The sequence below is a fragment of the Thermobia domestica genome, chromosome 18 (genome assembly GCF_964235325.1).
Source record: "Thermobia domestica chromosome 18, izTheDome1.hap1.1, whole genome shotgun sequence".
Lineage (NCBI taxonomy): Eukaryota > Metazoa > Arthropoda > Insecta > Zygentoma > Lepismatidae > Thermobia > Thermobia domestica.
The window spans coordinates 142,300,482-142,328,434 of record NC_137471.1 but is presented as its reverse complement, the minus strand read 5'-3'; the positions used below and the strand labels follow the sequence as shown (position 1 = coordinate 142,328,434).

At 34.7% G+C, this 27,953-nt stretch overlaps 1 protein-coding gene across 3 annotated transcripts; it reads left to right on the top strand.

The window, feature by feature from the left end:
* Positions 1 to 11: 11 nt before the first annotated feature.
* LOC145676083 (uncharacterized) lies at positions 12 to 27,874 on the top strand. 3 transcript variants are annotated; one of them, XM_081746958.1, is made up of 3 exons: positions 12 to 435; positions 8,723 to 9,282; positions 21,502 to 27,874. In XM_081746958.1, the coding sequence occupies exons 2-3, from the start codon at positions 8,798 to 8,800 to the stop codon at positions 22,589 to 22,591; spliced, it is 1,575 nt and encodes a 524-aa protein (XP_081603084.1). In that variant the 5' UTR covers positions 12 to 435; positions 8,723 to 8,797; the 3' UTR covers positions 22,592 to 27,874. The 3 variants fall into 3 exon arrangements, with proteins under 3 accessions (XP_081603084.1, XP_081603083.1, XP_081603081.1); XM_081746957.1 differs by lacking the exon at positions 12 to 435 and adding an exon at positions 442 to 668; XM_081746955.1 differs by lacking the exon at positions 12 to 435 and adding an exon at positions 442 to 820.
* The last annotated feature ends 79 nt before the right edge of the window (positions 27,875 to 27,953 follow it).

Here is a 27,953-nt window from a genome sequence, read left to right as displayed (position 1 = left end):
TTTCATGAAATCAAGTCTTGTCATCACTGCAGACTTAGAGTAGACTTGATGCAAGACATACGCATTGACACCATACGCAACATCCACCAGCATAAAGAAAATTGTCAATGGATATCGTCTTGTTCCAAGACTTGATTTGTAATCTGTACATTTTTTGTCTAGAGTATCCACTCAGTCTTTATTCGTGTTATAAAATATGATTATTTCAGATTTTCCCGTCTCTGGGTCATTATTTGATGTGCGGTGCAAGACGTGCCACACAGTAAGACACAAAACTGCTAATAATCAGTAGATAACGAAAGACAACTGAAGAGCAAAATACTCACGTAATTACTATCGTACGTCTGTGAGACCGTTTGACCCCTCCAGCGTCGTGCACAGGGGATCAATTATAACACGAACTTCACAATACGTAACCACTTGCTAGACAGGAAGGTAGACGAAAAGATATTCTTGTAGTAGTGGGACTGTAGAAAATATAGTGATACGAAAAGTAGCAGCGGTCTGAGAGACGGTCCATAGTACTTACGGGCTAATCATATCTTGTTTAGCGACTTTTTGTATCAACTTTTTGGCAACACTGACCCAAATGTTTATACATACAATTATATTGTACAATATTTAGGTTAACTTGCGCAAGCGGCGCTCCAAAATTACAAAATTTATCGGTAAGTTAGCATAATACGTGCAGGTTTACTTTTGGCGCACAACTAGAAGAAACTTGAAAGATTGCAATTCTTTCGCTACTTTCTTTCGTACAGAATAATGATGAATGTGAGCATCAGACGAAAGCAAAGGTGCTAAAGATCATCACTGTACGGTGAGTAGTTACGGACAAAAACTATGTGTAATATTGCATTTTGTGAAGAGGCTAGTGAGGTAATTCTAGTTAACTTTCCGTGCAGTTTTACTATACGGATCCACAGATTGTGCAAGGCCAAAAAAATTTAGGGAAGTCCTTAATTTGCCTATTTTATGTCGAGAACAGAGCGTAACGAACCTCTCCGGGGCTTCTAATCCGTTTTTACTCCTACTGCTAACCCTACTTCAACTACTACTTATACTATGGATCCGTGTAGTAAAACTGCACGAAATTGACAATAGAGCATAGCATGTGTTTCAAACTTATTGCGAATATGGAGTATGTTTAGTACAAGGGGTCCAGAAGCACGTAAAAAAACACAAAATTTACAGGAGAAATGAATGATGCAAGTACTTCGACGTAACATAACGTAACCAAATCTAACCTAACATAAACCAACCTAAGCTAACCTTAACTAACCTAAACTTACCTAATATTAGTAGAAATAAGCAAAATTCTATAGCTTTTTTGGCAAATTATGCGGGTGCCCTACACTAATTTAACATAAACTAACCTAAACTAAACTAAACTAACGTAAGCTAGCCTAAATTAACCTAACGTACTCTAAACTAACCGAATGTGAACAGAAATTACCAAAATTGTAACATTTTTTAGAGAAAAGAGCTGGACCTTTTCTGCTAAACATAGGCCGCGAATATTTGAAACACAGAAAGTGTGATAATATTGGAGGGAAATACACGTTGAATTATAAACCTGTTTTCCAAGCCCTAACTTAACCCACATATAAGTAATAATTGCCATGGACTATGTGTATTACGTTTGATATATACTAATTTTGTGGAGCTAATGGACCTTGAACTATCTTAAGTGTATAATTTAATATTGCATTTATTTTCTTCCTTTTTTCTTTTTTTTTTTTTTAAAGCATGTCTACACTGCTTCTGTTACGCAAAATACGATATACTGTTTAGATTAAGCTTTGTGTAAAAATTATTGGCCATATATCGCCTTTTGCGGGCCAGCATTTTTTGGTAAAATTTGTTATTAATCTCTTAAATATGAGCAGTTTTTTTGTCAAGTTATGTTAACCTATTTTATATTAGATTAGATTACGTTTGGTATTTTCCGTTGAGTTCTTACCTTCACAGGCAGATTAGGTTTACAGATTACCCACCAACTCCCTTATCAATTATTCTTGTAAACACTCTGTTTGCTTATCTAGTTATGGCCCCGCGAAGGCGATATAACCAATTTGTTATTTAAGCAGTTGTATACTTTTCACGAGTCGAGAAATATAATGATCTCTGGTTTTACATTTTTTCTATCATTATACGCATTGAACATTTCATATTTGAAATTTTGTTTAATCTAGAACTATGCTGGGAAGAAGTTGTCGTGCTTCTAATTGTGAGAACTTCAAACAAGGAATGTTGACTAGTATTATATAAAAAGATTAAACCAGGAACGTCATAATTTTTAAGGCGTGATTCCAGAACACTGTGCAGTATACCTATGGAGGCGTAATTATGTAAGAAATCACCCTGGCTACTTACCCGCCTTCACTAGATCTCGTTCGTTTACCATTACTACCCATATTGAGTACTGAGCTTTATTAAGAAAGGACCCAACGTAGCTACTGTTCTACTTTGTTTGTGGGCCACGGTTGTAGAACCTTCCCGATTTCTAACAAGTGCCATTCCTGTGTTATTGGTGTTTCCAAGTAATTGGGAAGCTATTCCTTAAAAACAGTTTCTTAGAAATGGTGTTTTTGAATTAATTACTTAAAGATTCGACTTGCCAAACTTTCTTACATTTATTAAAATAGACGGTGTTCCTTGTGTTCGAAAGAAGTGTAATGAGGAACACCCCTATCCTCGTCAACTAGATAAACCAAAATGGATTTCTACATTCTTAGATTAAGTATATCGTTACCTTGTGTTTCAGCACTTCGTCATTCCTGAACTAGAAAAAACAAAATTAACTTAACACCCAGCTTGTAGTCATCTATTTATCAATCGATTATAAATTATGAGTTCCTTCACTGGACTTTGTAGATAACGAGGAAGAAGCGGAGTATAAATTAATGGCAGACCGACATAATCAACACCTTCTACCAGATTTTAATCAAAAGATCTATTATAATATGCTATTTAATATTTATTTCCATCCGTTTAGCGTCCTCTGAAGTTTTCGCAGGTCAGGGAGTTTGTAGTGCTTTCTCTTTTTTATATATAAGAGCTCCCTCGTGGTTAAGCGGTTAGCGTACGCGCCTTTGGCGTGGAAGACCCGGGTTCGATTCCCGGCGGGAGCTCATGTGGTTCGGATTCCACGTTAATCCGTAGGTCCACGTCTCATATAGCCTCGCTGCTGAAAGGGACGATAAACTAAAAATCAACTCAACTCAATCTTTTTTACATATAAAATATAGCCTTTTGGCATATATGACCCTCTTAGAGATACCGAAGGAAATTGTCGTAGAGAGCAGTATCTCTGTGGCTGATTTCCATAGTACTACCTATGCATTCGCGGTGTAATTTCCAGCGAAATGGAAATCAGTTTCGTGTTTTTCATTTATTTTTAAAACAGAAGAGTACTCTGTAGAAGATATTGCAGAATTAAATTTAGAGAATATTTCACGTGCTCATGCATAATTCAGTTAACTTCCTTTTTCTTGTTATTGATCATTGGTTTAACATTGAATGACTCTGCACACTCGTTGAAAGAAATGTTAAGGTACTCGGAATATCTAGTTACTGAGCGGGCACTTCCTAGCATTTCAAGTTGAGCTTTAACTTATTTGTTTGCAAACTAATATCTAACAGATCTCTGGTAAACGCAAATTTGTTATGTTCAATTGACTCAGCATCGAAGTTGCGCAAACATGATGCATAATCTGCGGACTTCTCGGTCTACTTACACACATTCGTTTCAATGGCACATGTGTATTGTATAGAACTATCCGAAATCCATTGAATGCATTGTGATAAAGTATATCAAGGTTACGAATACAGTGTCGCCTCATTGAAGTTGCCTACAAAAGTAGTGCAGAATCGTCACCATATCTTCTTGATATTCTTAGTGTATATTTGAAGACTTCCTCAAAATATGTCTACCAAACAAAATTGTGTCGAGACAAGTCAGGAGCCAGAAGTTGTTAAACATCTATGACATTTGTTTGTTATTATCAATCTCGTAAGGCTGAAAAAGTATTTGAGTAGCATGTGGCTCAGAGTGAGCAGATGTTGAAATTTGTTGATATTCATTTTTTTGGTTTTGGTCGGTTCGTGACAAAAGTAAATATTAATTAAAAATCTCCAAACATTAATCCATGCTCCGTAATAAGGAAGGAACATTGAGATTGCAATTTTATAGCTATCAAAAAATGTCTTACTTCGGCGATAAGCTACAGCACTAATACTCGTTGATTATATATCTTCACTTTCAGAAGGATATGTTCGGTAGATGCTAAATATATTCTTACTACTGATCTAGGAGTATGCCCTGAATATCACTTCTTCGTATTTTGCCAGTTTACAGCTGATTCTGGTCTTTTTTAATATATATATATATATATATATATATATATATATATATATATATATATATATATATATATATATATCTTTCGTAACAATTCATGTGAAGAATAGGATCATCTGACAGTGGTATTGGCAAGGTTTAGGAAACAAAAATTACATGGAGGGAAATTAAGACAATTTACAATTCCGGAAAGCATGCAACAAGGTACTGTACATACATGTGCTTTCAAAGTGACCGTAAATTTTAAAACAAATGCTTCTTAACATAGGAGAAGAAAGCAAAAAGAGTAAGTTGTATTCCGAACGAAAAGGATTTAATAGAAATGAGGTTTCTACTGGAAACGAACATTACAGAGCAAAACAATATTAATCATTCTATTTGAATGTCACCAAATTATCAGCTATTTATTTCTTTTAAGAATAAAACAAGTATTTTTTACAGATTACTTACAGTAAAGAACACACGATTTTCTCTTAACACATGTACTACACAATTATATATATATATGACAATGTAACACATAAATTCACACACGTGCGCGCTTTCTGTTATTATAAAATACAATGTTCATATTCTTACTTCCACACATTTGATGAGAAGCAAAAGAATAACCTACAATCGAATTAAGGTATATGAGAAACAGTAAATATTTTTTTAGCTTTCAGTTTGTTTTAAGAGTTATGATCATAAACAAAGAGGATTCTGTTTATTAGTACTTAAGTTACTTCTCATAACTCATAATGCCTTTCAGCAGCAAAGAGATTATTCGTCCATCCTAAGTCCAATAGTTCTTGCCTAAGTGTTTAGCTAAACGAAAAAGTTGCTATATTGTAGCTCTTAAAGATTCAGTAAATTTATCATAGTATCTTCGTGGCAAAAAGGTTTTGCTGCAATTGCTGTTAAGAAATGAATTTAGTTATCATCATCCGATGTCTCTATATTTCTTTGGTGGGAATCTCGTTTAGACAATTAAGGGCAGTACTTAAACGAAATTTTTGATAGAAAACGCTCTGGCAGTTGGTTATCCTATTCTCGCAAATTTATTCTTCCTTAATTACATTCAACAATAGGCCGTTTCGCCTACTACATTGTGGCAATTCTTCAGTGTTTCTTTCATTTTCAGCAACGGACTCTTGTGATGGACATACACCAGCTTGAGGATCTAATATTTGTTTCGTTAGCTCGAAGACCTGAATCTTCACAGAAATTATCAGTTAGCAATGACTTCCTCCTTTCCACAGTATTTTGTACCGTTTCTATTTCGAAGATACCTGAATCTGGCTTCGATGTGCTTCACAGAGTCCTCCAAGCAGTCAACTTATGCTTGCAAGTTTTCCTCTGCTGATATGTTAATTTCAATCGTTGGAAACACACAGATCTATGTTCTTTGAAACAAGGACTGTCTCGCACTACTATACTGTGGCCATATTGATATATGCCGAGTTATGAAATAATTAAATAATTTTGTCAACGGAAAACAAAAACCTCGAGAAATCTAATGTAGAAAATACGTCCTAAATTATAGATCTAAAGAGAGGGATATGAGATCGTTAACCACGCAGCTGGTGAATATTCTAAGTTCACATAGTCCCTAGATTAATGAAAACCTGAAAATTATTATTCAAATAATGACACGGTGATTTAATTGTATTTCTGAGTTTCACCAAGATTAAAAGAGAAAAAGCAAATAAATTATAAACAGGTAAAGTACTAATTCCAATTTGTGCATTGCACAATGAAGTAATCCTGCATGCTTTCATTCTCATCGATGTCCTTCCAAAAGTGTAATTAAAATACCACTATTTCAGTATTCAAATATCTTATTATTAGTTGTGCATTTTAAAAATAGAACAATACGTACATAATTATTCCAAAATCTACAAAGATTTTCCCTCTTCAGCAAGAAATAAATTGAAACAATAATGGGATGAGAATGTGAGTGTAAACGGGAGTACCCCGACAAAACCCACTAATACAATATTGTCCACAAATAACTTACTTGATCAAGGATCGAATCAGAAACCTCACGCGCCAGAAACCTCTCTACCACTGAGCCACAGTGCCCCAAGTAGTCAGTTAATCTATGATGAAAAGGAGGAAATTGTAAGATATTTTTAAGATAGAATACGTAGGGAAGCTATCAATAAAATTTCAAAACCAGATTGGAGGAGGGACGCGCACAAATATTATATATGTATGAACAACTCTTTTAAATGCATTGCAACAATAACTAGTGACATCATTAGTATTTAATGGTTTAGTTTATTCTTATTTCAATCAAGTAGATACCATCAAAGTTAACTGTATAGAAAATTCGTCGAATAATATTTCGTCCTTTAAAGAAAATATTTTCTCAAGAGTAAACATATTTATAATCTTTGATGTGAAATATAGAGGAATTTTTTCCCATCAGTTGTACTACTTAAAAATTGTATCTTTTCCCGAGACATCTGCCCTGTTATTGTACCACAATTCAAAACAAGAATACACGGAAGTATGTAGTAGATGCATTTTGTTGGTAGCGTAAGGAGGGAAAATTTATAAAATGCTCTTATTATATTATGACTTTAAAGTTAATGTGATGAATATGTAGCTGTCATAGTAGCCTATCAGAACAGAAACTCATATACAATACTCAATGAAATGCTCTAAGAGGAAGATATAGTTGTTAGCTGTTATGAATTCAGTCGCGTGTGGTGCTCGTGAGCTTCCAGACGAGGAAGGTATGATTATATGGTCTTCGAAATTCTTGGATAATTAAAAAGAGAGAGGAATCGTATATTCAATAGCACTTATTGAACAACTCATTATCATCATAGTCCTTTCTCAGAGTCTGTTCTTTATTTGCTTAGTGCGTCTTTTCTCAGTTATTTCTGGATGTTTGTGACAAGATGTCAAACCTGCTTCATTTGCAGTCCCAATTTAGTGAAGCTCAAGTTTCTCTGAAGAACATTTCAAAAAGTTGAAAATCAAAACATTACTCTTGAGGGGCAGTGAACTTTTCGATCTATTAATATATCCGTTTACTTCATTTAGTTTCTATTTAGTCTGCATATTTTGTATTCAATATTCGTTGCAAAATCAACAGATGTCAAGTTTATTCTGATTACGACCATCGGTTTTTCTACATAGTTTGCTTATCTGCGCTCTCACAGTGAGACCGCTGAGCAACATGATCCTTCCTATATAACTGGTTTCAAAGATCATAGACACCAAATATCCTCAAATGTAATTTTCGGTCTTAATCCTACCGACCTATTCTCACTTTTGTGTGTGGTTTTGTTGTACTACGGGACTTTTTCTGATATTCCCCTTTGAACGTGTTCCTTTCATTTGTTATTATTATTGCTGCTATTATTATTATTATTATTGTTACTATTATTATTCTTTTCGTTTGTTATTTATTACTATTATTATTTTATTTACTTTCTAGTTATTTTATATTTTTCATTTATTGCTATTTTGTCTTTTAACGTTATTCGCTTCATTTCTTTTGCTTCGATTGGTATTGTTGTATTTTAACGAATTTGTACTTTGACTTCTCTTTCCTATCAGCTTTACTTCAACTGTTTACTGTACAGATTGTGTCGGTCATTGACCTTATAGTGACAGAAACAAATAGCCTTGCTGCTGAAGATGGCCGCGTTAAACTCTCAGTAATTAATGAATCAAACGAAATGCCTTTGCACATCTCAGCGCTTCCTCTTCAGCATTTCTAAAGCGTACGCTGCATCTTTTCTCCAAGTTCTGTAGTTTAACAGTCATAACGATGGATGTCTCATTAATCCCTGTCTGCCGCTAAACTGAATTCCCGAAACTGGGCAATTAGTTTTGTTTTAACCAGTTTTTTTTTTTTTTTTTTTACTTTACTTCCGCATCAGTGCTAAACCCATTATAATACGTGCATCAAAACGACTGACGAAATAGTATATAACAAGAAAACTTCGTTCCTTATGGAAAAAATTACACCACTACTGAAGGTTTTATATACCTACAACTAACAAAAGACATAAATGCTTAGAATTCGTAGTCCTATACTGTCATCTAGCTATAAAACAGGTAATTATTACAACTGTACTTAAATTTAAAATGATGCGTTTCTTTTAACTGCGTGATTTTAATTCTTCAGTATTAGACTGAAACCAGTAAGTGATACTCGTAGTAATTTCTTTCATTATGGTATTTTTTTAACGTCAAGATTTTGAGTTTAGTGTCCCTTTTAACACCAAGGCTATAGCTTCCAGTAATCTAAATCGTAAATAATACTTTGGAACGAAGTAGCTAACTTCTGCTTTGTATTAAGTCTTGATTCGTTTATTGCCATACTATATAATGATGGATTATTTTTATTACTTTCAGGTTTCCAAGATTATCTGAAGCACTGAGTGCTGAAGGTCTCAAGGCTGAACGTAAACAATTGTTGAGATAAACTGAATGGCTCGTAATTGTTCCAATATTAGGTCAACTGAAATCGAAATTAAAACAGAAAATCAGCCCGTTGAAGAGTATTCTTGTAAATTATATAAGGGTAAGACTAATGAATTGGAATATAATGATCCTCTTTCAATATCATATTTGGAATTAAAGGAACAGAAAACTGAGGGAAAGTTCGAAATTCAATCGCCACTGTTAAATGAAAGTTTAGTGCCTAATTCTAATCTCGCTTTAGAAGGTGACGAGAATGTTGAAAGAGAAGATTGTAAACTAATTTCAAAAGCAATATGTTTGGTCAAACGTTTATCAGTATCTGATTTACTCGTGTATACTAGGTGTTCACAAAGTCAGTTTATTCCTGATGACTCTATAGAATCTACGGAAGATTCAAGAAATCACATCTCTAGTATAGTTGAGGAGCTGACAGAGGAAAACGTTCACGAAGGTGATTCTCAGGAAACAATTAACAATTCGAAGGAACTCAGGTACGTTTATATATCATCAAAGTTTTTTTCTAAATATATTTTTTATCACTTGCAATATGTACTTAAGTATCCTTTAATTGTTTAATTTAAGTTGGCTAATGAATTCTCAAATAGATGAATAAGTAATATTCTAACATAACATTGTGCTTAGCATGAAATGTTTTACCTAGTACTTAATGCTAATTGATTCCACCAACTTTCAAAGGATGCGAAAAAGATTTGTGTACTGTCTGTCGAAATTGGAAGATCAGCAATAAATTTCCCTAATACTATTTATTTTTTATGTATTAAGAGCTTCCTCATGACTAAAGGGTTAGCGTACACGCCTATGGCTTGGGAGACCCAGGTTCGATTCCCAGCAGAGGTCATGTGATTCTGATTCCACGTTAAGCTGTAAGTCCACCATCTCGCTGTTGAAAGCGATGTTACACATCGTATCAACAACAATCTTTGTTTTTTAAGTAACTAGTAGAAGTGTCATTTCTTCACGCGAAAATGACAATATTTCTAAACAGTATATATCAGGTGTATTTAAACTCGTGTCCGTGTTTAGCGGAAAACCGATAGTAAAGATAAAGGGATGAAAATTACATAAGATGTAATCTCCGGATCTTAGCAACAACTCCCTTTACAAAACTCGCGGGTGGTTAGGGTGAGATTTTATAGAAGATGGATGTCCATCTCTGGCAGAGATGATGTGCATCATTCCTTCCTTGCTTTTGTGTAAGTCCAGTTTTGTGTTTAGTCTTTTGTAGAAGATTTGGTTAAAATTGTATAAAAATACAAAATGTTAAATTAGGTAAGCACAATTTATTTGTTATTAGTTTTGGATTTCTAAGTGTTTTGTTTTGTTAATAAAATTTTCATTGTTTTATTCTTGACGGTTGCGATAATAATGATTCAGTGTACTTCTCATTCGACTTGACACCCATTCTCATTTTAATCCTGCTGTAAAAGCGTGTCCAAGAAATTGTTTGGGAAGTAGCGTAACTTCTTTCTGTAATCGCCCCGGAGTGAATTTGCTGAATACTATTTTATGTATAACTTTTTATCAACTATATTTTTGTGTGTGAATGATCAGTGAATTCGATCTTAGCTCACTGTTTTGTAAAAAGTCAAAACCAAAAGACAGTGAGGTAAATACTTCTCAAATAGAGGATGTAGAAAAGATAAGTACCGTGATTCCCGGACTCAGATATCCTGTAATAAAAGACAAAGATATTGCCGGTGCCAAAGCAGCAGATATCCATTCAAGTAGCCTAAATAGTTAGTCCAGTTTCGTTACTAATAATAGTATTACCTCCAACGCCGAATAAGTTAAAGATATTTAATAACTTTAGAGTTAACCTTGTTACTATAAACGGTAGATGATAAATTGGATAATATTGGCCCAGTAACCTTATCAATAGCTCCTCACCGCCTACGGAGTGTCAGTCTGAAAATTATTCTATGCTAGAGTCTCTGAAATGTAAATGAATACGAGATTTAACATACACTGGCAAGATCATGTAATGGTAGCTTAGGTCAAAAGTAAGATGTCAGGTTAACTTCCAGCTGCCATTAGTCTTACTTAAAATTCGTCTGCACTCCCTGAATGTGTGAAGGTTAAATATTATCGAATGAAGGTATGACTTTATTTTCCTAATTTTTGTTTTAAAATTTCAGCATTTCTGGTACACGTGTATGTCGTGTAATGCAAAGGTGATATTCGTGAGAATAGAGGTGAGGCAAGTTATGGTGAGCATTCTTGTACAGCTACCAAGCCCTCTTATGTCAACTGTAAGTGTCATTATTCTACTGGATTTAGAGACTGTCCAGCCTTTCAAAGAGAAAAGCGTATATGCAGCTGATGCGAAACTTCACCTAAAAGAGAGCGTTCCACCCTTATTTCCAGTTCCATTTACTTATGTTGCTACTATTGCTGAGAAATCTGTGGCTATTCAGATATTTAACGTTTTCACGGAGCTGAGATCTCTTGAATTGAAAACCCTTGTCATCGCATTGTCTCCAGAACCTTGCAAAGCATCTCATGTTCAGAACAGTGGTCTGAACGTAATGTAATTTTGTCGACACTCGCCATGTATTTGTGGCATCAAATTAAGCCAGCATATTTGGCATCCTGTTACCGAAAGAGTGGAAATCCCCAAGAGTTCTCAAGTCACCTTCGATTTCACTGAAATCAGATAAAGAGGAGGACAAACTGATGTATAGTGAGTTAGCGGTAATTGGCTGTCAATGAAACGTTTGTCCTAAACGTTAATGTTTCGAACTATCACGCTTCCACAGTAAAATCCTACAGACTTTGATAATCTTCTTGAAAGATTACAACAACTTGTATCTCATCACTCACCAGGTGTTACTTGCATTGCAGGGAACTCATTTAAGGCCTACACAGTGTCCTGTTTTATTTCGTCACACGATTTACAAGTACGTCAAACATACTGGTCGGCGTGTAATGAACGAGGTAACCAATATTGTACTCTGTGGTTTCATGTTCGGTTTATTTACTTGAACTCCCGGTGACAAGCAGCCGAGGTACATGCGTTCTTGCCTCTCGCAATCAACTTCTGTTCGTTGTATATTGCTAGTACTTTTCCTTTTTTACATGTGATGTATTTCATTTTCACACTTAATTTGAGGAACCTGTGTTGATTTTCAGACATCTGGATTTGTATAGTTCCTTATACAGGGGAGAGTACTCGTACTGACGACCCTGTCAGATTACAGAATTTTTCGATGAGTCAGGTGGTCTTTTTTAATGATGATAAAACTGTCCACATCTCATTGGAGAGCACAATTTCTTCGGTGGTGCAAACGGACAGTGGCGCAGCTATGTTTGCTTCGCAACATTGCAGAGTAAACTTAAGTGATAGTGATGGCAGCTGACACAACACAAGACGGTTTGGGAATGCAGAAACCTTTACAGTCAATTTACAGACAATTATAACAAAACCTAAACATACTTGTTGAGTTACTCTTATATACTACCTTGATCATAAAGTTTCTGGAATTCACCCACAAAATTGAAAATACAAGTTTATTCCTGAAAATTGATATTGTCCTCTTCGAAGTAATCCCCATCGACTGCAATGCACTTATGCCAGCGCTTGATCCAGTTCTCAAAACATTTGTGGTAGTTGATTTTAGGTATGTATCCGGGCAGTCTTCGATTTTTGTATTATCTCGTCTGTTAAACGCGTTCCCTGTAATGGTTTCTTGAGTCTGTCAAGCAGGAAATAGTCGCACGGAACTACATCCCGTGAATTCGGTCGCTACAGAATGGTATTCGTTACTTTTCTGGTGAGAAAATTGTGGATGATGATAGCATTGTGCGACGCTGCGTTGTCATGGTACAAAATCCACGAGTTATTTGGGGAAAGGTCTTTTCTTTTAGGCGAATTGCTTCACGCAAATGCTTCATAGTGCCGAAATAATACTGTTTTTGGACTGTTAAACTTCCTAGCAGAAATTCATGATGTAGAACACCGTTGTAATCCATGAAAATTTTGATCTTCACCTTTTTCCGACTGAAAACGACGTAGTTTTTTGGTCTTGGTTCATTGGTTGCTCGCCACTCGTAACCTTTTTTTTTTTTTTTAAGAGAATTGCACAAACACTTTTTCAATATTTGCTAGGTCTTTCCACTACTGAATACATTTTTAATGCATACAGTCGTTGGAAAATCGACTCCATTGTAAAAATCGTAACATGTACCCAAACACATGTACTCAACACTTCGCCACTTTCAAAAATGGTAAAGTAGGATGTTCATATTGGGAGGGAATATTTATGATAGGTGTGGTAGCTCAGGGAAATGGGAAAAGTTAAATCAGGTAACTGTGAGCGCCAGACGGTGGTGATTTCGGGAACTTTTTGATCAAGGTATTATTTATATATACAAATAAGATACACTATTCGCTAGGTATGCCTCACTACTCAAGAATCGTGAATGTTGTACCCACTTTAAAGAGAAATCATTGACGAAATTTATGGCCATTCATATTATGTCTCGTTTTACACCTCTAACTCCTTTTTGATTTAACCGTACTTTGAAAATTTCAGAATATATTGGTACTGTCATCTTCAATGACATCTATCTCAGCATAGTTCTTATTATCGTATTATCCATGGTTTACTAGGTGTCTTGTAATCTTTATGCAAAAAGTGTTTTCCAATTCTTAAAACTAATAAGCTTCAAAGCAGTTTTAAAATTCCTGTGAACACTGAATATTAAAGGCAATAAGTTTTTACTATTAGGACAATTTTAGGGCCTAAGAGATAAAAAATGGGTAAGTTCAAAAATTGAATATAATTAAAATTCTTTTTAAGTATACATATCAAACATGGGACTTTTAACTGAGAAGGCAGTGAATGTGCGTATTGAAACGTGTTACTCATCACTAACTCTGTCTCGAAACCTAGAGTATACGAAATTTTCAAGTTTATGTAGAATCAAATTTAACAACAGCTAATGAAAATTCCTCGATGATAAATCAAGATTTCACAATATATTATGTAGTTATATTTCGCGATTCTAATTATTGCTAGGAATCCTAGCAACATGTTGCTTGAGAAATAGAGAATTTTCTTATTTCTCCGCAGTCGAGCATAAGGAGTTAACCATTCTAGCTTGCATCGATGTTTTGGTTTCTATTTTCCTGTAGGATAAAAATTATAACATTTTGAATCTTAATGATTTTAACCATTACTATAGTTGCTTGTTTTCACCCTCTTATCCTATATTTACTAATATTTTGGTTGTTCCTATTACTTGGTTACATACTATCTCTGTGGTACTCTCTTTCTCTAATCCTAACTTTGGTTTACCTACACCTTATTGTATTTGTTTCACTTTGTCATGTTGAATTTACCTATATTATTTTCATTTGTCTTTTCCTATTCGAATGATGACTATGGACATAACTTTTTTTTCGAAATATTTTTACATAAAATGAGGAAAATGAGGAATATTATTATCATGTATTTTTCTTTCTCAACTATCATTTGATTTTTAAAAAATTTTTTTTTTCTACTATGAAACTAGTCATTCAAACATGAGGTCAATCAAAAACGAAAATAACTAGTTCGAATATTCTATAAGTTTTCTTTGACGACTGGAAAATGGTCACTACATCCCGGATTTATATGCAAAACGCTTCTTTATAATAACATGCAGAAACGTATGGAAAGTATTTTTTTCTTTCCGAGAGCCTTGTAAGAACTCGTTTGAGACGCATATGATAGCGCATATAAGTTCATATTTTGATTGAATTTCGATGTGCATGCATATTTCGTATGCTTTGCAGGATACTGCATATTTCTGAATTTTATTGCTGCATACTAGCATATTTCAGAGTATATCGCATGAAAGTAGATTATATTTAAAGTGAACTGAATTACTTTATAAACGCAGATGTAGAAAAAAACGTTGTATAGGATAATAGAATATAATGTTAGTCCACCTGACTTGTCTTGCACACGGTCTTCATCGTGTAGCAGAAACAATCAGATGCCAAGATCTGGAAGTAGACGCGCTTGTATTAGATATAAAGAAAGTATTTGTGAAAGCTCCATTGCGTGAACGTATCTTTTGCGAAGAATGTTCCGCTACCTCCGCAACCAGTTTAAAAGCGATCGGGACCGTGAGTAAAAGCTTTGTTGTATTATGCAGTAAATTTAAATCAAGTGAAAAAAGTTGTAAACTCACCAAATCCCGATGATGCAGTCGCTATTTATATGTTACAAAAATGTTTCTCTATAAGTACCATTGAGAACAAAATTAAGTACATACACAACCACTTCTCGAGGATACCTGAAATTATCAGAGTTGGAATGCCGTAACAATGCTTTGCTGCATTCACTCTTTGTAAGGCAAATTATCACAGACTTTCCAGTGAAACTCACGGTGTTGCGAAACTACCGTCAGATGAACTTTTCCAAGTATCTACTAGGAAAAAATGCCGGGTACAAAACAATTTGTGATATTGCAAATATACTTAATGGTAGAAATATGGACTTGTCAGAGGTCTTAACACAGGAAGACATTTTTAGTTTATCACATGCATCAGTGACTTCTGCTGATGTAGGATACTTTTCCATCATCAAAACGTTTCTCACTGATAACGTAGAGGGCTTACAGAAGAAAACCTAAGGAACACCTTAATAGTTCAAACAACGGAAGTCATTAAGAGATATTTTTATTTAAAAAAATAAAATTTTATTTTCTTAGTGTATATTTCAGTGCTTATGTTAAAATTTTTAATGCATAGTTTAGTGCATATTTTTGATATGTTTCCTTTATATTTGCATGCTATCTCGGGGTTTGTTTGTGTATAGAAATTCGCGCCCTAATGATCACTTTCCGTATTGTCTACTCGGAATGAGGTTATCTATCCCCACTGACCCACTAACATTTTTTGAGAAATACAGCTCTATACATTGCAAGTAAATTAGGAAAAAAAATTCATACACTATCATATTACTGCCTATCCTTCAACTATCAGAAATTTAATAATAATAGTTACGATATATAATAATAATTGTTGTCAGTTACACTAGTTAACAATCTTTTATTTGATTGTTGCATATTTTCGGAAGTGAGGTTAAATGAACTTGGGATTGCTGACTTTCGTTTTATGTATGCAGTTCGCTACACTTAATCTTTTTTGTATAATGTCAGAAATATTGAAGTGGAAATACTGATGTTAATTTGTAGGTTTACTCATAATTTCTCTCTTGACGTCCTCCGTGGCTAAGCGGTTAGCATACGCGCCTTTGGTGTGAGAGGCCGGTGTTCGATTCCCCGCGGGAGCTCATGTGGTTCGGATTCCACGTTAATCAGTATGTCCACGTGTTATATAGCCTCGCTGCTGAACGGGACATTAAACTCAAAATCAACTCAACTCACAATTTCTCTCTGCTTGCATGCGCAATTCGGCTCAGCAGACTTCTGCACGGAGTACAAATCTCAAGGAGCATGAATTGCACTTTTCTCATGTATTTCTATCGGATTGTCAATGTAATTCTTTCGAGGTTTATTCTAATATAATTATTCACACAGCTAACTTTGATGGTTCCTATTTGATTAATAAAAGAATGTACTAAACCATTAAATAATATTAATGTCACTAGTTATCGATGCAATGGATTTACGTGAGTTGTTCATACATATACATATGTATGTCAAGTTCATGTCTCTCCTTAAATGTTTTTCAAATTTTATTTATAATTTTCCTGCCTTGTTCAATCGTAAAAACTTTTCACAATTCCTTTCTTTAATTCGTCAGATAGTAACAGGTTACTTTGGGCAGAGTGGCTCAGTGGAAGAGTGAGTACTTCTGGTGCATAATTTTCCTGCTTTGACTCTTGATCAAGTAAGTTGGCAGTGTACAATTTTTTAACAGTGGATTTTCTCGTGACACTTTCTTTTACTCTCACATTCTTATTTCACTAATTCTTTCATCATTCACGTGCCTTAATTATCCGTCTCCCTTCCCTAAATCGTGAGAGTTTATTAAAGAATTTAACCCATTGCTGCGATTTAACACATTATATGATTTAACACTTCACTCATTTGCTCATTCAGTAGAATATTCCTGTCTTTCTGGTTTCTTTGTTATATTTATTTCCTCTTCTCGCTGTTGAACTGTAATCGTAATATCATGTTAAGGAAAATATCGTTAAAAAGAAGTTTTGTTTTGTTTTCCGTTTATTTAATATACTTAAGTACCAATACTCCTATTATATTATTTAACAAAATTAAACATACAAATTCCTCGAATTACAAAATCATAGAGAATGCAAGGAGCGGTACAAAATGTCTAAAATTTCAATACAATATAATTTTGTGATATACATGTTGGATCCAACCTGAAAGGAATTCACCGTGGGTTTTTGAGATATCAAATCCCGTTTTGAATTGAGCCATTGCACTGGTACATTGCACGTAAGAATGAATGAATGAGCAGGGGGACGTCAGCATCGAGGCTATATGTCCCCGTCACGTGCTCGTAACAACAGCCCGTGAATATGAATCCATGTGATTCCACAATACTGCTGCTCTAAGTACTAAATTAAACGAGAATTGTACACGTTTTACAGTAACAAAGCACCTTAATTTTAAAACTATTTTAACCCATATAAGCCACCGAGTCGAAAACAATCCACTTACATATTTTATTGCTAAAAATTATATATTTGCCTAGCAGGTAGTTTTCAGCCCAGTATCATAATTAGCCAATGTGATATCAGCCAAAAGAAATAACTCTAATTTCACCAAGCATAGGTCGAAAACTATTTATTTTCCAAAATAGATCAATATACAAAATAAAAAAAAAAGATAAGGACATATATGGGTTAAGCTTTTGTTGCTGCCATCTTAAAGATTTGCCCTCAAATTTAATTTAGCATAGCTTGTGTGTTTAATACCGGTGGCCAAGGGCTATGAAAGCTGTAGTAATTAAGACTCGGACAACTTTATGTACTCAATCATCACTCTGTTTACTCCATTCTCACTGCTATTCCACATGTATTCACGCGTTCGAACGTCCCCGTCTACAAAGTTTTTAAAGGTATTTACTAGGTTTATTTTTATGTTGTAGTGTGGAGTGGTGGAACGTATTGTGAGCATCTCATACATACTACTATATTTTTAAAAGTTTCCCTAAAAGTTTGCACATTGTTCTGTTCATCAGACTGATTATGATTATTATTTTCATGATCACCAATACGAGATAGAGATTACCATTTAGTCTTTTGCTGTGATAATGTGTACTTACCTACACACGGTCTTGTCAGTTTTAAGCTAGTCGACAAAAAGAGTTGAAATTTTTACCACGCATATATCAACAGGGAGGAGTCGTTCGGCATCTCAGTGATAGCATAAAGCTATCAGTGTTGTCAATCCAACATAAAGTATTTGTTTCAAAAGGCACTAGGTCAGGTTCTTGAAACGTGCATGTTGAAAGAAAACTTACAATGTTTATTTTCCTGTGCTGCAAACTATTTCTTTGCGAAGTAAATATTATATGTGGTATTATAGAATCGAAATATGTACCTCTCTAAATTTGGGTGGTGCGACTCGTTCCCTTTTATGGGGAAAATTGCCAAAAATGATAATTTCGGAGGTTTTTGACGTATTTGGTCCTCTTCGATGAGGCTTTGTTAACTTATATGGGAATATAATTGAGTATACGAGTCCATTCACTTTCATAAGACGGGTTCATTGACGTACCTCTCCTTAATATTGGGAGGGGTACATAGGGTTAGTTCTTAAATTTGGAAATTGTCAAAAAGCAAAATTTGGTAGTTTTTCTTTAGGACTTAGAATGTACCACTTTGAATTTCGGTCGTCCTGCGTATCCCTTCCTTTGGGTAAAATTTCAAAATATTTGTATTGCTACGTGTAAGGCACGTAATTGTTGACGGACCTAATTTGTTCTTTGATAAGGATGAACATGTTATATAATTATATTGGATCATTCTCTTTTCATAGGACATGGGTACATTGATACCCCCTTCTTCAAATTTACGATAGATACATAGGACCACCCGTGGTTGGTACTGCTTGGTAATGTTTCAGGGCTAAAATATTTTTAAAAATTTAAAATTTGGAGTTTCTTATGTAACATATCGTCTTTGATAATGGTGATTTAGTGTTTACATGAGTTCAGAATTCAATTCTATTCCATAAAATCTAGCTATATTGATGTTTTCCTTTTATGTTTTGAAAGAATGCATTGTCTGCCTCCAAATTTGGAAATTGTTAAAAATATATATTGGTATATGCTTTCTTGGACTTGAATATATTTTGCCAGTTAATCTCAAAGATAGAAGAAACCATGCAAAGAGTGGCAAAAGTTGTTCGTTCAAACAGTTTCAAAGTATTCAGGAGATTGCCGAAGATCTTAGCATCTCGTACGGGTCCGTGCAAACCATTTTAACCACCGATTTGCGAAGGAGAAAATGGGTTCAAAACTTGCTCCTTTACATTTGACTGACTGAGAGGAGATTTTGGTCGATAAAAATATTGGTATTTTTCAACATACACAGTTTTCTCCGGACATAGCACCAGACAACTACTGGTCCTTCCCCACAAATAAAACCGTACTTAAAAACGCTTTGACACCTTTTCTGACACTGAAAAGGCCACGATAGAGGAGCTCAACGCCATTCCAAAGGAAGCCTTCCAGAAAGGCTTCCAGTCGTTGATTCAACGTTGGGATAAGAGCATTCATAGCCAAGGACAGTACTTGAAAAGACATTAAATCAAATTCTATGTAAACTTATTTCTTTATTTCTAATAAATTTATTTACCGTATTTTTTGATTACAACTCGTATTTTCACTCTAGGGAACATTGGCGATTTTTTGACAATTCTCATGTTTAGAACTTGGTCATATGTATCCTTATGACAGGTGCATCAAAGTACCCATATTTAATGAAAGGAAATACACATATATGCTCAACTATATACCCATAAAAAGTAATAAAGCCTCATTAAAGGGGATAAAATAGCTCAAAAACTTTCCACATGTACGTATGTGGTAATTTTTTACACTTAATGGGAAATGAAATGAAATGAAATATTCAAGTTTTATGTCCCAGGATTATTCCGGCTATGGTAAAGGAGACGGTGATATTGAGAAATGAATGAAATGGTGGAATGAAGAAAGTAGGAGGAAACGGGAGGAAAACCCCGAAAAAACGCACGCAGACGGCATTTGTCCACCACAAAGTTAACTTGGCTTTAGCGGGGATCAAACGAGGGACCCCGTGCACCAGAGGTGAATACTCTACAACTTAGCCACCTCGGCCCCTTATGATAGGAAACGAGGGGGACTAAAATTGCAGATGCATCTCCGGTCCTATACTGCTATATCGAAACTTTAAATTTGGCAGTTCTTAAGATTCAGATAGAATTGTCCAATTAACTCCCAAAATTAAGGGCTAGTCTAAGGTACAGCTGACAAATTTAAAGAGTTAGTCCCTTGCACTTTTGGACATTCGCTTCTTAAGCAGTGACCCAGGGACAGAAAGGTTTCCTCAAGTAAGTCTGTGTTACTATATTATAGCTTTTAGTTTTTGTAATTTCATACAGGAACGTACGGATCCATGAAAACTCAAAAATACTTGCATTTTTAATTCTCAATTGATATTCGTTGGAATTTGTAGAATTGGTTCGTGTGGCGGTAAAATTTTGCAAAGGAAAATCTAACAGAATTTTACGGTGCTTTTAATTTTTGGAAAATATTATTTCCTCATGACTTTAAAACGTAAGTCAATTTTTTTATTTCTGGAGTATCTGGACAATTTTATTATGGACTGGTCAGGAAAGACTACAGCACAATTCTGGTGGTGATTTCTTTAAGCATCTTTCTTGGCAAGTTGTAGACCGTTTGAAGTTGAAACAATCTTCAGGAAGAAAATGTGTATTATGAATATTCAAAATCGAATTTGATCAAAGAATATATCGCGCGAACAATACATCACCTGTTAAACTTTATATGTCGTTTGAAAAAATATCTCTCTCTATTTCTCAACTTTATTCGCTCATATAAGATAATAACTTTATGAGTATTTTGATCTTAGCTGTTGGCAAGGATCTAAGTGAAATGCTATAACCTGTTATGTTTTCGTAATTGAAACGACATTAAAATGAGTGGGTAACAGCCTTGTATATGCTATGTGTCTTAAATACAAAGTTATGAGTTGTTATAATTGTAGATATTTTCTTTATTGTTACTAAGCTTGTAACACATTTGCTCTTTAGAATATACTCGTCAGTAATTTAAGATATATGTTTCGTACTAGCGGAATTAAAGTGGAACTTACTTTTTAAATGTGTTTCTATAATGGTTGTAATTAAGACCCTGTAAAACAGTAAGCTGACCTGGATATATTATATTCTTCCTACTTGATAAATATTGTCCACGTTAGATAAGGGCATTTAATTGTTTCGGAGGAAGTGAGTTATCTAACATACAAAACAGTTCATGTAATTGAAACCCCATGGTCAGTTATTTAAATACAATAAACTTCGTTGAAACAAATTATTTATAAGCCTTAAACACGTCGTCAATTGATTACGGGACGATCAAATCGTGACCGGTCTAGGCACAATTACTCGAACATATTTCATATGCAAGTCAACTTTTATGTCTGTCTTTTATTCAGTAGTTTCTAGGTATTTTTCAAAATACATGACACTGATATTTTCAGATTCCATTTCACCTCTTCGTATCGATGTCGAAGAACACTGTTTAAAAATTTGGACTTCTCTACACGTACTGCAATAAATACTTCGGAAAATCATAAAAGTGTCAACACTAATTCTGAGAAATGTAGATCAATTCAGATAGCGAAAGATACATCGCATTTGTCACGTACCACTCGTAGAGGCAAGAAGGGTACTCTGGAGTCAAATTTGATAGTGGAAAGAGGAAATTTAGACAATCAACATTATGCTCACTCAGGTAAAGACAATCTGAAAGACGATGGGAAAATTCACATGCTTGCTCACACGGGTGAAAAATCTCAAACCTTTATTAAGAGTGAAACAGCGTGGAATCTTGAAAAGGATTTGAAAAGCCACTTTACACACAGAGGTGCAAAGACACTGATCTGTTTTCTTTGTGGCAAAACCTTTACACATAGACAATATTTGAAGAAGCATATGTTTGTTCACACAGGTGAAAAACCATATTCATGTGATCACTGTGGCAAAGCGTTTGCTTTTAAAGACAAAGTCAGGAGACATATTTTGACACACACAGGTGAAAGACGTCAGATAGGTGAAAGATGGTACTACTGCAGTGTCTGTGGTAAGGGGTTTACTTTGAAGCCGAATTTGAAAATTCATATGTTCGTACACACTCGTGAAGGGCCACATAACTGTGTTCAATGTGGCAAAACTTTTATTACAAGGGCACAGTTGCGACAACATGTATTGGCGCATAGCGGTGAAACACCACGGCCTCACACTTGTGTTCAGTGTGGCAAAACATTTGCTCAAATAGGACACCTGCAATTCCACATGCTTACTCACACAGGTGAAAGAAAACATAGGTGTGGTCAGTGTGGCAAGGCGTTTCGTCACAAAACAACCTTGGAACAACATATATTTACTCATACAGGTGAAAAAGAACATACCTGTGTCCACTGTGGTAAAGCGTTTGCTGTTAAAAATTACTTGAAAAGACATATGCTTACTCACACAGGTGAAAGGAAATACACATGCGGTCAGTGTGGAAAAACATTCAATGATAGAGGATACTTGCAACGTCACGTATTTGCTCACACACGTGAGTAGGGTGAGAAAAGCCTTTGTTTAAATAGAGTACTAGCAAAGCCAGGTGCTTACTCACACATTTGAAAGAAAATAAACATGCGGTCACTGTGGAGAAGGATTCATTCACAAAAACTTGGAACAAAATGCTTTTACTCATACAGGTCAAAAATCACACTCTTGTATCCACCGTGGAACAACGTTTGCTTTGAAAATACGCTTACCTGACCACATGCTTGTTTGCTCAGAAAAGAAACTTACAGTGCCACATATTTATTCACGCACTTGTGTTCAGTGCGGTAAAGCGTTTGCTCAAAAAGCATACCTGCAAAGACATGTTTACTCACAGGTGTAAGAAAGACACACTTCTAACCACTGTGTCTAAACATTTACCTTAAAATACCTTTTAAGAAAACAAGTACTTAATCATGTAGTTAACAAACATTTTATATGCATTCAATGCGGAAAAGACTGGTTGGAAAAGCATTTATGTATACATACCCGAGCTCAGTGATGTAATTTTTTGTAGAAAACCAATTGAGAAGGCATATATGGTAAACAAATTTTAATGGTCACACTAATAGCCTTTGCTTTAATAACATGCCTTATTTTAACTTACGGAAATTTACTCCTGATTTCAATAGATATTGCCGTCTTTTGCGATCAAAGTGGGGTAACCATTCTTGGCGCGAACGCTCAGTGCGCGATAACAAGATATGCGATTAAGAGTGGGGGAATTTTATTTGAACTCTAAAGAAATTAATGACAAGAAGTTATTTATTTTAAGGTTTAATTCCTTATAATATATAATTCTTCGCACCTTTTTAACTCAGGGAACAATTATATATTAAACTGCTATAATAGATAATTATTAGTTTGCACACAACCCTTTTTAATATGAAGGGGTGCCCGTTACTGAGTATTTCTTTTTATATATTGGTGGGCCTTACGTGCCGATTACTGTCTAATGAAAAAAAATCATTTTAAAATGTTTCGTTCAGAATTTTTTTATCCCATTCCACAGTATTGGTGATAATTTTCCTTCGTTTTTTATTTATTTATTTATTTATTTATTGTGAAATTTTAACAGTAATGGGCACAGTGTTCATCATTGTAAACTCTCGTATGTAGACTTTTATAAGCGTTATACACGTGTTGAGTTTCTGCCCCTCTCGCTGGATATTACTTTCCAAACTGACTAAACAAAACGGATCGAAATATCCGAGATGATGGTATCAACAATAAATGTGCCATTAAAGCACAATTTATACTGTAGCTAGCTAAAATAAGTTACACGCCATCATAATTTTGTGATCATACTCAATAGGGTTGTTCATTTCAACTAGGCCTACCTGTTCAATGGAATTGAATTGACAGTTTTTAGGCAACAATGGCTTAGTCCATCACGCCAAAGGCACTGGAATAGAATAGAGTAGTTCGAGTTTATATTTCGGGAATTCAACTAAAAAAATTCATAGAAAAATAAAAAAAAATCGCATTCTATATGAGCTATTCCAGAGATTTAAGCTATGAATTAACAAATGCGAAGCGAACATGCTGCTTACGAGCCGATCTTTCGAATCAATTAGGAGTATATGTTTCTCTCTTCAAATAAATGTATCTTAAGTAACTTGAAAAATATATTTTATCCTAAAGAGGTATGTAATTTGGTCCCCTTCTTGGAACATAGTAATCCTTTCTTTTGATCGTTTCTTTGTCTTTGTGAAACTATATTAACTAAACGTGTTTAAAATATATTTTTCGGAGTAAACTACGATGTCGAACATGGGTAAAGTAATTTACACTAAGCAGCAACTTCAGTACGCTGTTGTGCAGTTGGTAAAGGAGAAAAGATTATAACTGCTGCTCGAAAATATAATGTACCTGGGTCAACAGCGCAACGGTATCTCAAAGGTCCAGAAAAGACAGACTACCTTTGGCCCAGTCCTGTTTACGAAAGATAAAGAAAATCTGATTGTTAATAGGCTATAACCAATAATCTGAGTGTTAGTAGGGATTAATAGGCTAATAACTTATGTCGTTTCTACGCAGGCATCCAATATTATCTTGTAGAATCTCCGAAAACGTTACAATAGCTACTGCTAACCTGACTGAATGTGATATCCGGAAATGGTTACAGAAATTGACACAGAACAGATTGAAGTCAGAATTTGTTTGAAGTTCTGGATGATGTTCCAAGAGTACATAATGCAGACGCAACAAGTTTTCAACTTCGCTCAAAAAAGTCAGAAGCTTAGTGCTCCAAAGGGTACCCGGAGGTCTATGGGTAATGAAAAAGAAGCTCTTACAGTTTCGTTCACTTTTGGAGCAAATGGTGTTACATGTCTACCAATGCTTGCTTATAACTATAAAAGACTGCCCAGTGAAATGGTGGAGTATCTACCTAATGGTTAGGGTGTTGTGTGTAGTGATTTCGGGCGGATGAGATCAGAATTTTGTTATGAGTACATTGCTAATTTATTTTAACAAAAGAGACACTGACCAAAGCTTAAAACTTTACTTTATTTTAAATTATAATTTGTAACTGTTTCGGATATCTAGCATATCCTTCTTCAGACACGATCGAAATTAATGAAAATAGAGACATTATAATTTACAAATTATAATTTAAAATAAAGTTTTAAGCTTTGGTCAGTGTCTCTTTTGTTAAAACAATTAATCCAAAGCCATGAATAGTCTTACATTGCTAATATTTTACATCCATATTTAGCGTAAGTAAAGTCAAATGTCTATTAATTCTCCTTCTGGATGGACATAAAATACACCTTACTTTACAATTACGTCCAGTGTGTATCAGTTGTGTTAATTGTCCAGTATCGAAACAATCAAAAATCTTTCGACCCGCTGATGTTAGTGCTTTCCGCCCAATTAAAACTGTTACGCATTGGCGTCACGAACATCCGTCCTCGGTTGTTACTAAAACGGAGTTCGTTCTCTTATTGCAGGACACAATTGAAAATTGCTTAATATCATTATGTCCGGTAAATGGCTTTAAAGCATGTAGTTTATACCCTTGGAATCCTAATTCTATTGATTTCGGTAAGTGCCTTAGTAAGAGAGAAAGTAGATTTCCTTCAGCGGAATCAAACACCGATTTTGAACAGTGTAGTGTCGATACCATTTTAAACTACGAAGTATTTTCTAATTTAATGGGGATTAGAATATGTGAGCAACTCAACAAATTTTAACAGCTTGACAGACCATAAAACAAACAGATTTTCATATTTTACATCGTATTTATGAAAAATTGACGCTAACTTCTCTAATTGTCAGGGACACACAAACAACAAACATTGTTTCAAGATAATGAGGAAACTGCAAATGGAACACCCGTAAGTGCAAGATATTATTCAAAGTGGAAAGGAAAATTCTAGTAAAGGTAATTCGGAAAGAGCTTAGTCTTGCTGTGGGTAGTGAACAGAGTTCGATAAGGAACGGAGAGAGAGAGTAAATGTAAACGATCTAATCTCTTACTTCAAGATAGTTTGGTTTGGCCTCAAACATCCAAGCGGAAAGGGCATGTGAAAGTAAGAGAATCCCATTTGTAATTTCAACCGAGAAGTTAACTGCTTTATAAAGAAAACCGTAAAAAAAAAAGGCGATCTGAGAAAACAAGAAAGAAGAGAAAAAGAAAGCGACTTCAAAAGAAAGCTGCCGTGGAAGCTAGCAAGAAAATCAACGTTGCAGACACCACAAGGAAGCATCCGGAAGGTAAATTGCGAGAATAAACATGGAGAGCCATCGAGAAGTGGAACAGCGAAACGACAGCTATTTGAAAATTATCAAGATCTTCAGATGAAGAAAGAGCGTCAATTTGTACAGCGTGGTAGACCTGGATCAACAAAGAGGCCGCCAACATTCTATTTTAACGTTCAACTATCTTCAGTTTTGTGCGATCAATGCAGAGAGTCTTTGGGGCCTTAGTTACCGTGTTCAACTTGCAGTGTATGCAGTTTCATAAAAAGTGTCCTTTACTCTTGAAGTCTACCAACGCTGAAGGTGAAAACTTAATGTGACAGTAATGACAATAGCATATATTATTGTATTCATTGTCTGCAAATTGTGAAACCTAGCGACAGCGCAAGTGGGTCAAAATCACTTTTATTGAACAGTTGCTGATTTCAACCGATACTCTTAAAATAAGGATCATTTATACCAAACACATTATGTAAAACATAACTAGTTTGCTAAAACATTGTATTTGCTTAAAACATCTTTTTGGTTATAGTTGCTGTGTAACCATGAGTTACCCGTCACTGGAAATAAAAGTGCACAAGTTAGAATTCTTAATTCCCATTACTATATAGTCACACATTGTGACACTTCATATTCTTTAAAATTTTGTAATTGTATTGTAGCTGACATAAACATACACAATTTTGTAGTAGAAACACTGTAGAATCTAACGGTGAAAATACAATTTTGAAATATATAAAACTAATTGGACTATTGGAATTATTAAAGAAAAAATGGTCCTTAAGGTGCCCATCACTATATAATTTACCCTAGTTTCACACAGGTAAAGACCAAGTACCTGCGTTTAATGTGTATGAACATTTGAATACTCTACATCTTCACTCAACAGCAAAAGAAGACATTTTTGCAGTATATGAGATTAAGCGTTATTTCGTATTGGAATCTGAAGAAGCGTGTGTTCTTTGACATATGCTAAGAGAACACAACTGTGGTTAGTTGAAGCGTCTACCTTAAAGGGTCACTTGAAAGAAACATTCTTACTCAGGTTACATGGTGTATTCTAGCAGTCAATGTGACAAAGGCTTGGTTTCAAAACCTTTTTTTAAATATTAGTTTAAATACATTGGTGAAGAAAGTCCAGTTTTCACTTCTCAAAACGTTTTTTGAAACAAAATTCGAAAAATCATGTTCACACACAAGTGAAATATCACATTCCTTCATTCAGAGTAGCAAAGTGTTTTCTGAGAAAAGATTTTGAGAAAGCATATGTTATACATACCAATTGAAAGACAACATACCAGCACTTAATGTGGCATATCATTTGTTCTGAATAAAAGTTTGAAATCCATACCTTTAGTGAAACAAGTGAAAACTCCACCCTTTCTATGTTTGTGACAATGTGTTTACTTTAAAAGCGTATTTGAAAAAAAACATTCATTATCAAAAATGAAAGACCAAACACCTACATTCAGGTGGGAGTGGTTTACTAAGTACTGTGTCTACGCGTAACTTACCACATGTTTATTCAAAGAGGTAGATTGTACACTTGTATACAGTATTGTAAACTGTCTCAGTTGAAATAAATTTTGAAACAAATCATGCTGTACTGAGGGTATTCTTATCGTCAGCTCGATTATATTCTTATCGGTTTTCTTTCAAACACAATTTG

Excerpts from the sequence above, each read along its gene's own strand:
- LOC145676083 (XM_081746958.1), top strand. The coding sequence starts at position 8,798 with ATGGCTCGTAATTGTTCCAATATTAGGTCAACTGAAATCGAAATTAAA. Across the intron at positions 9,283-21,501 it reads AACAATTCGAAGGAACTCAG|ATTCCATTTCACCTCTTCGT; the intron begins GTACGTTTATAT and ends TGATATTTTCAG.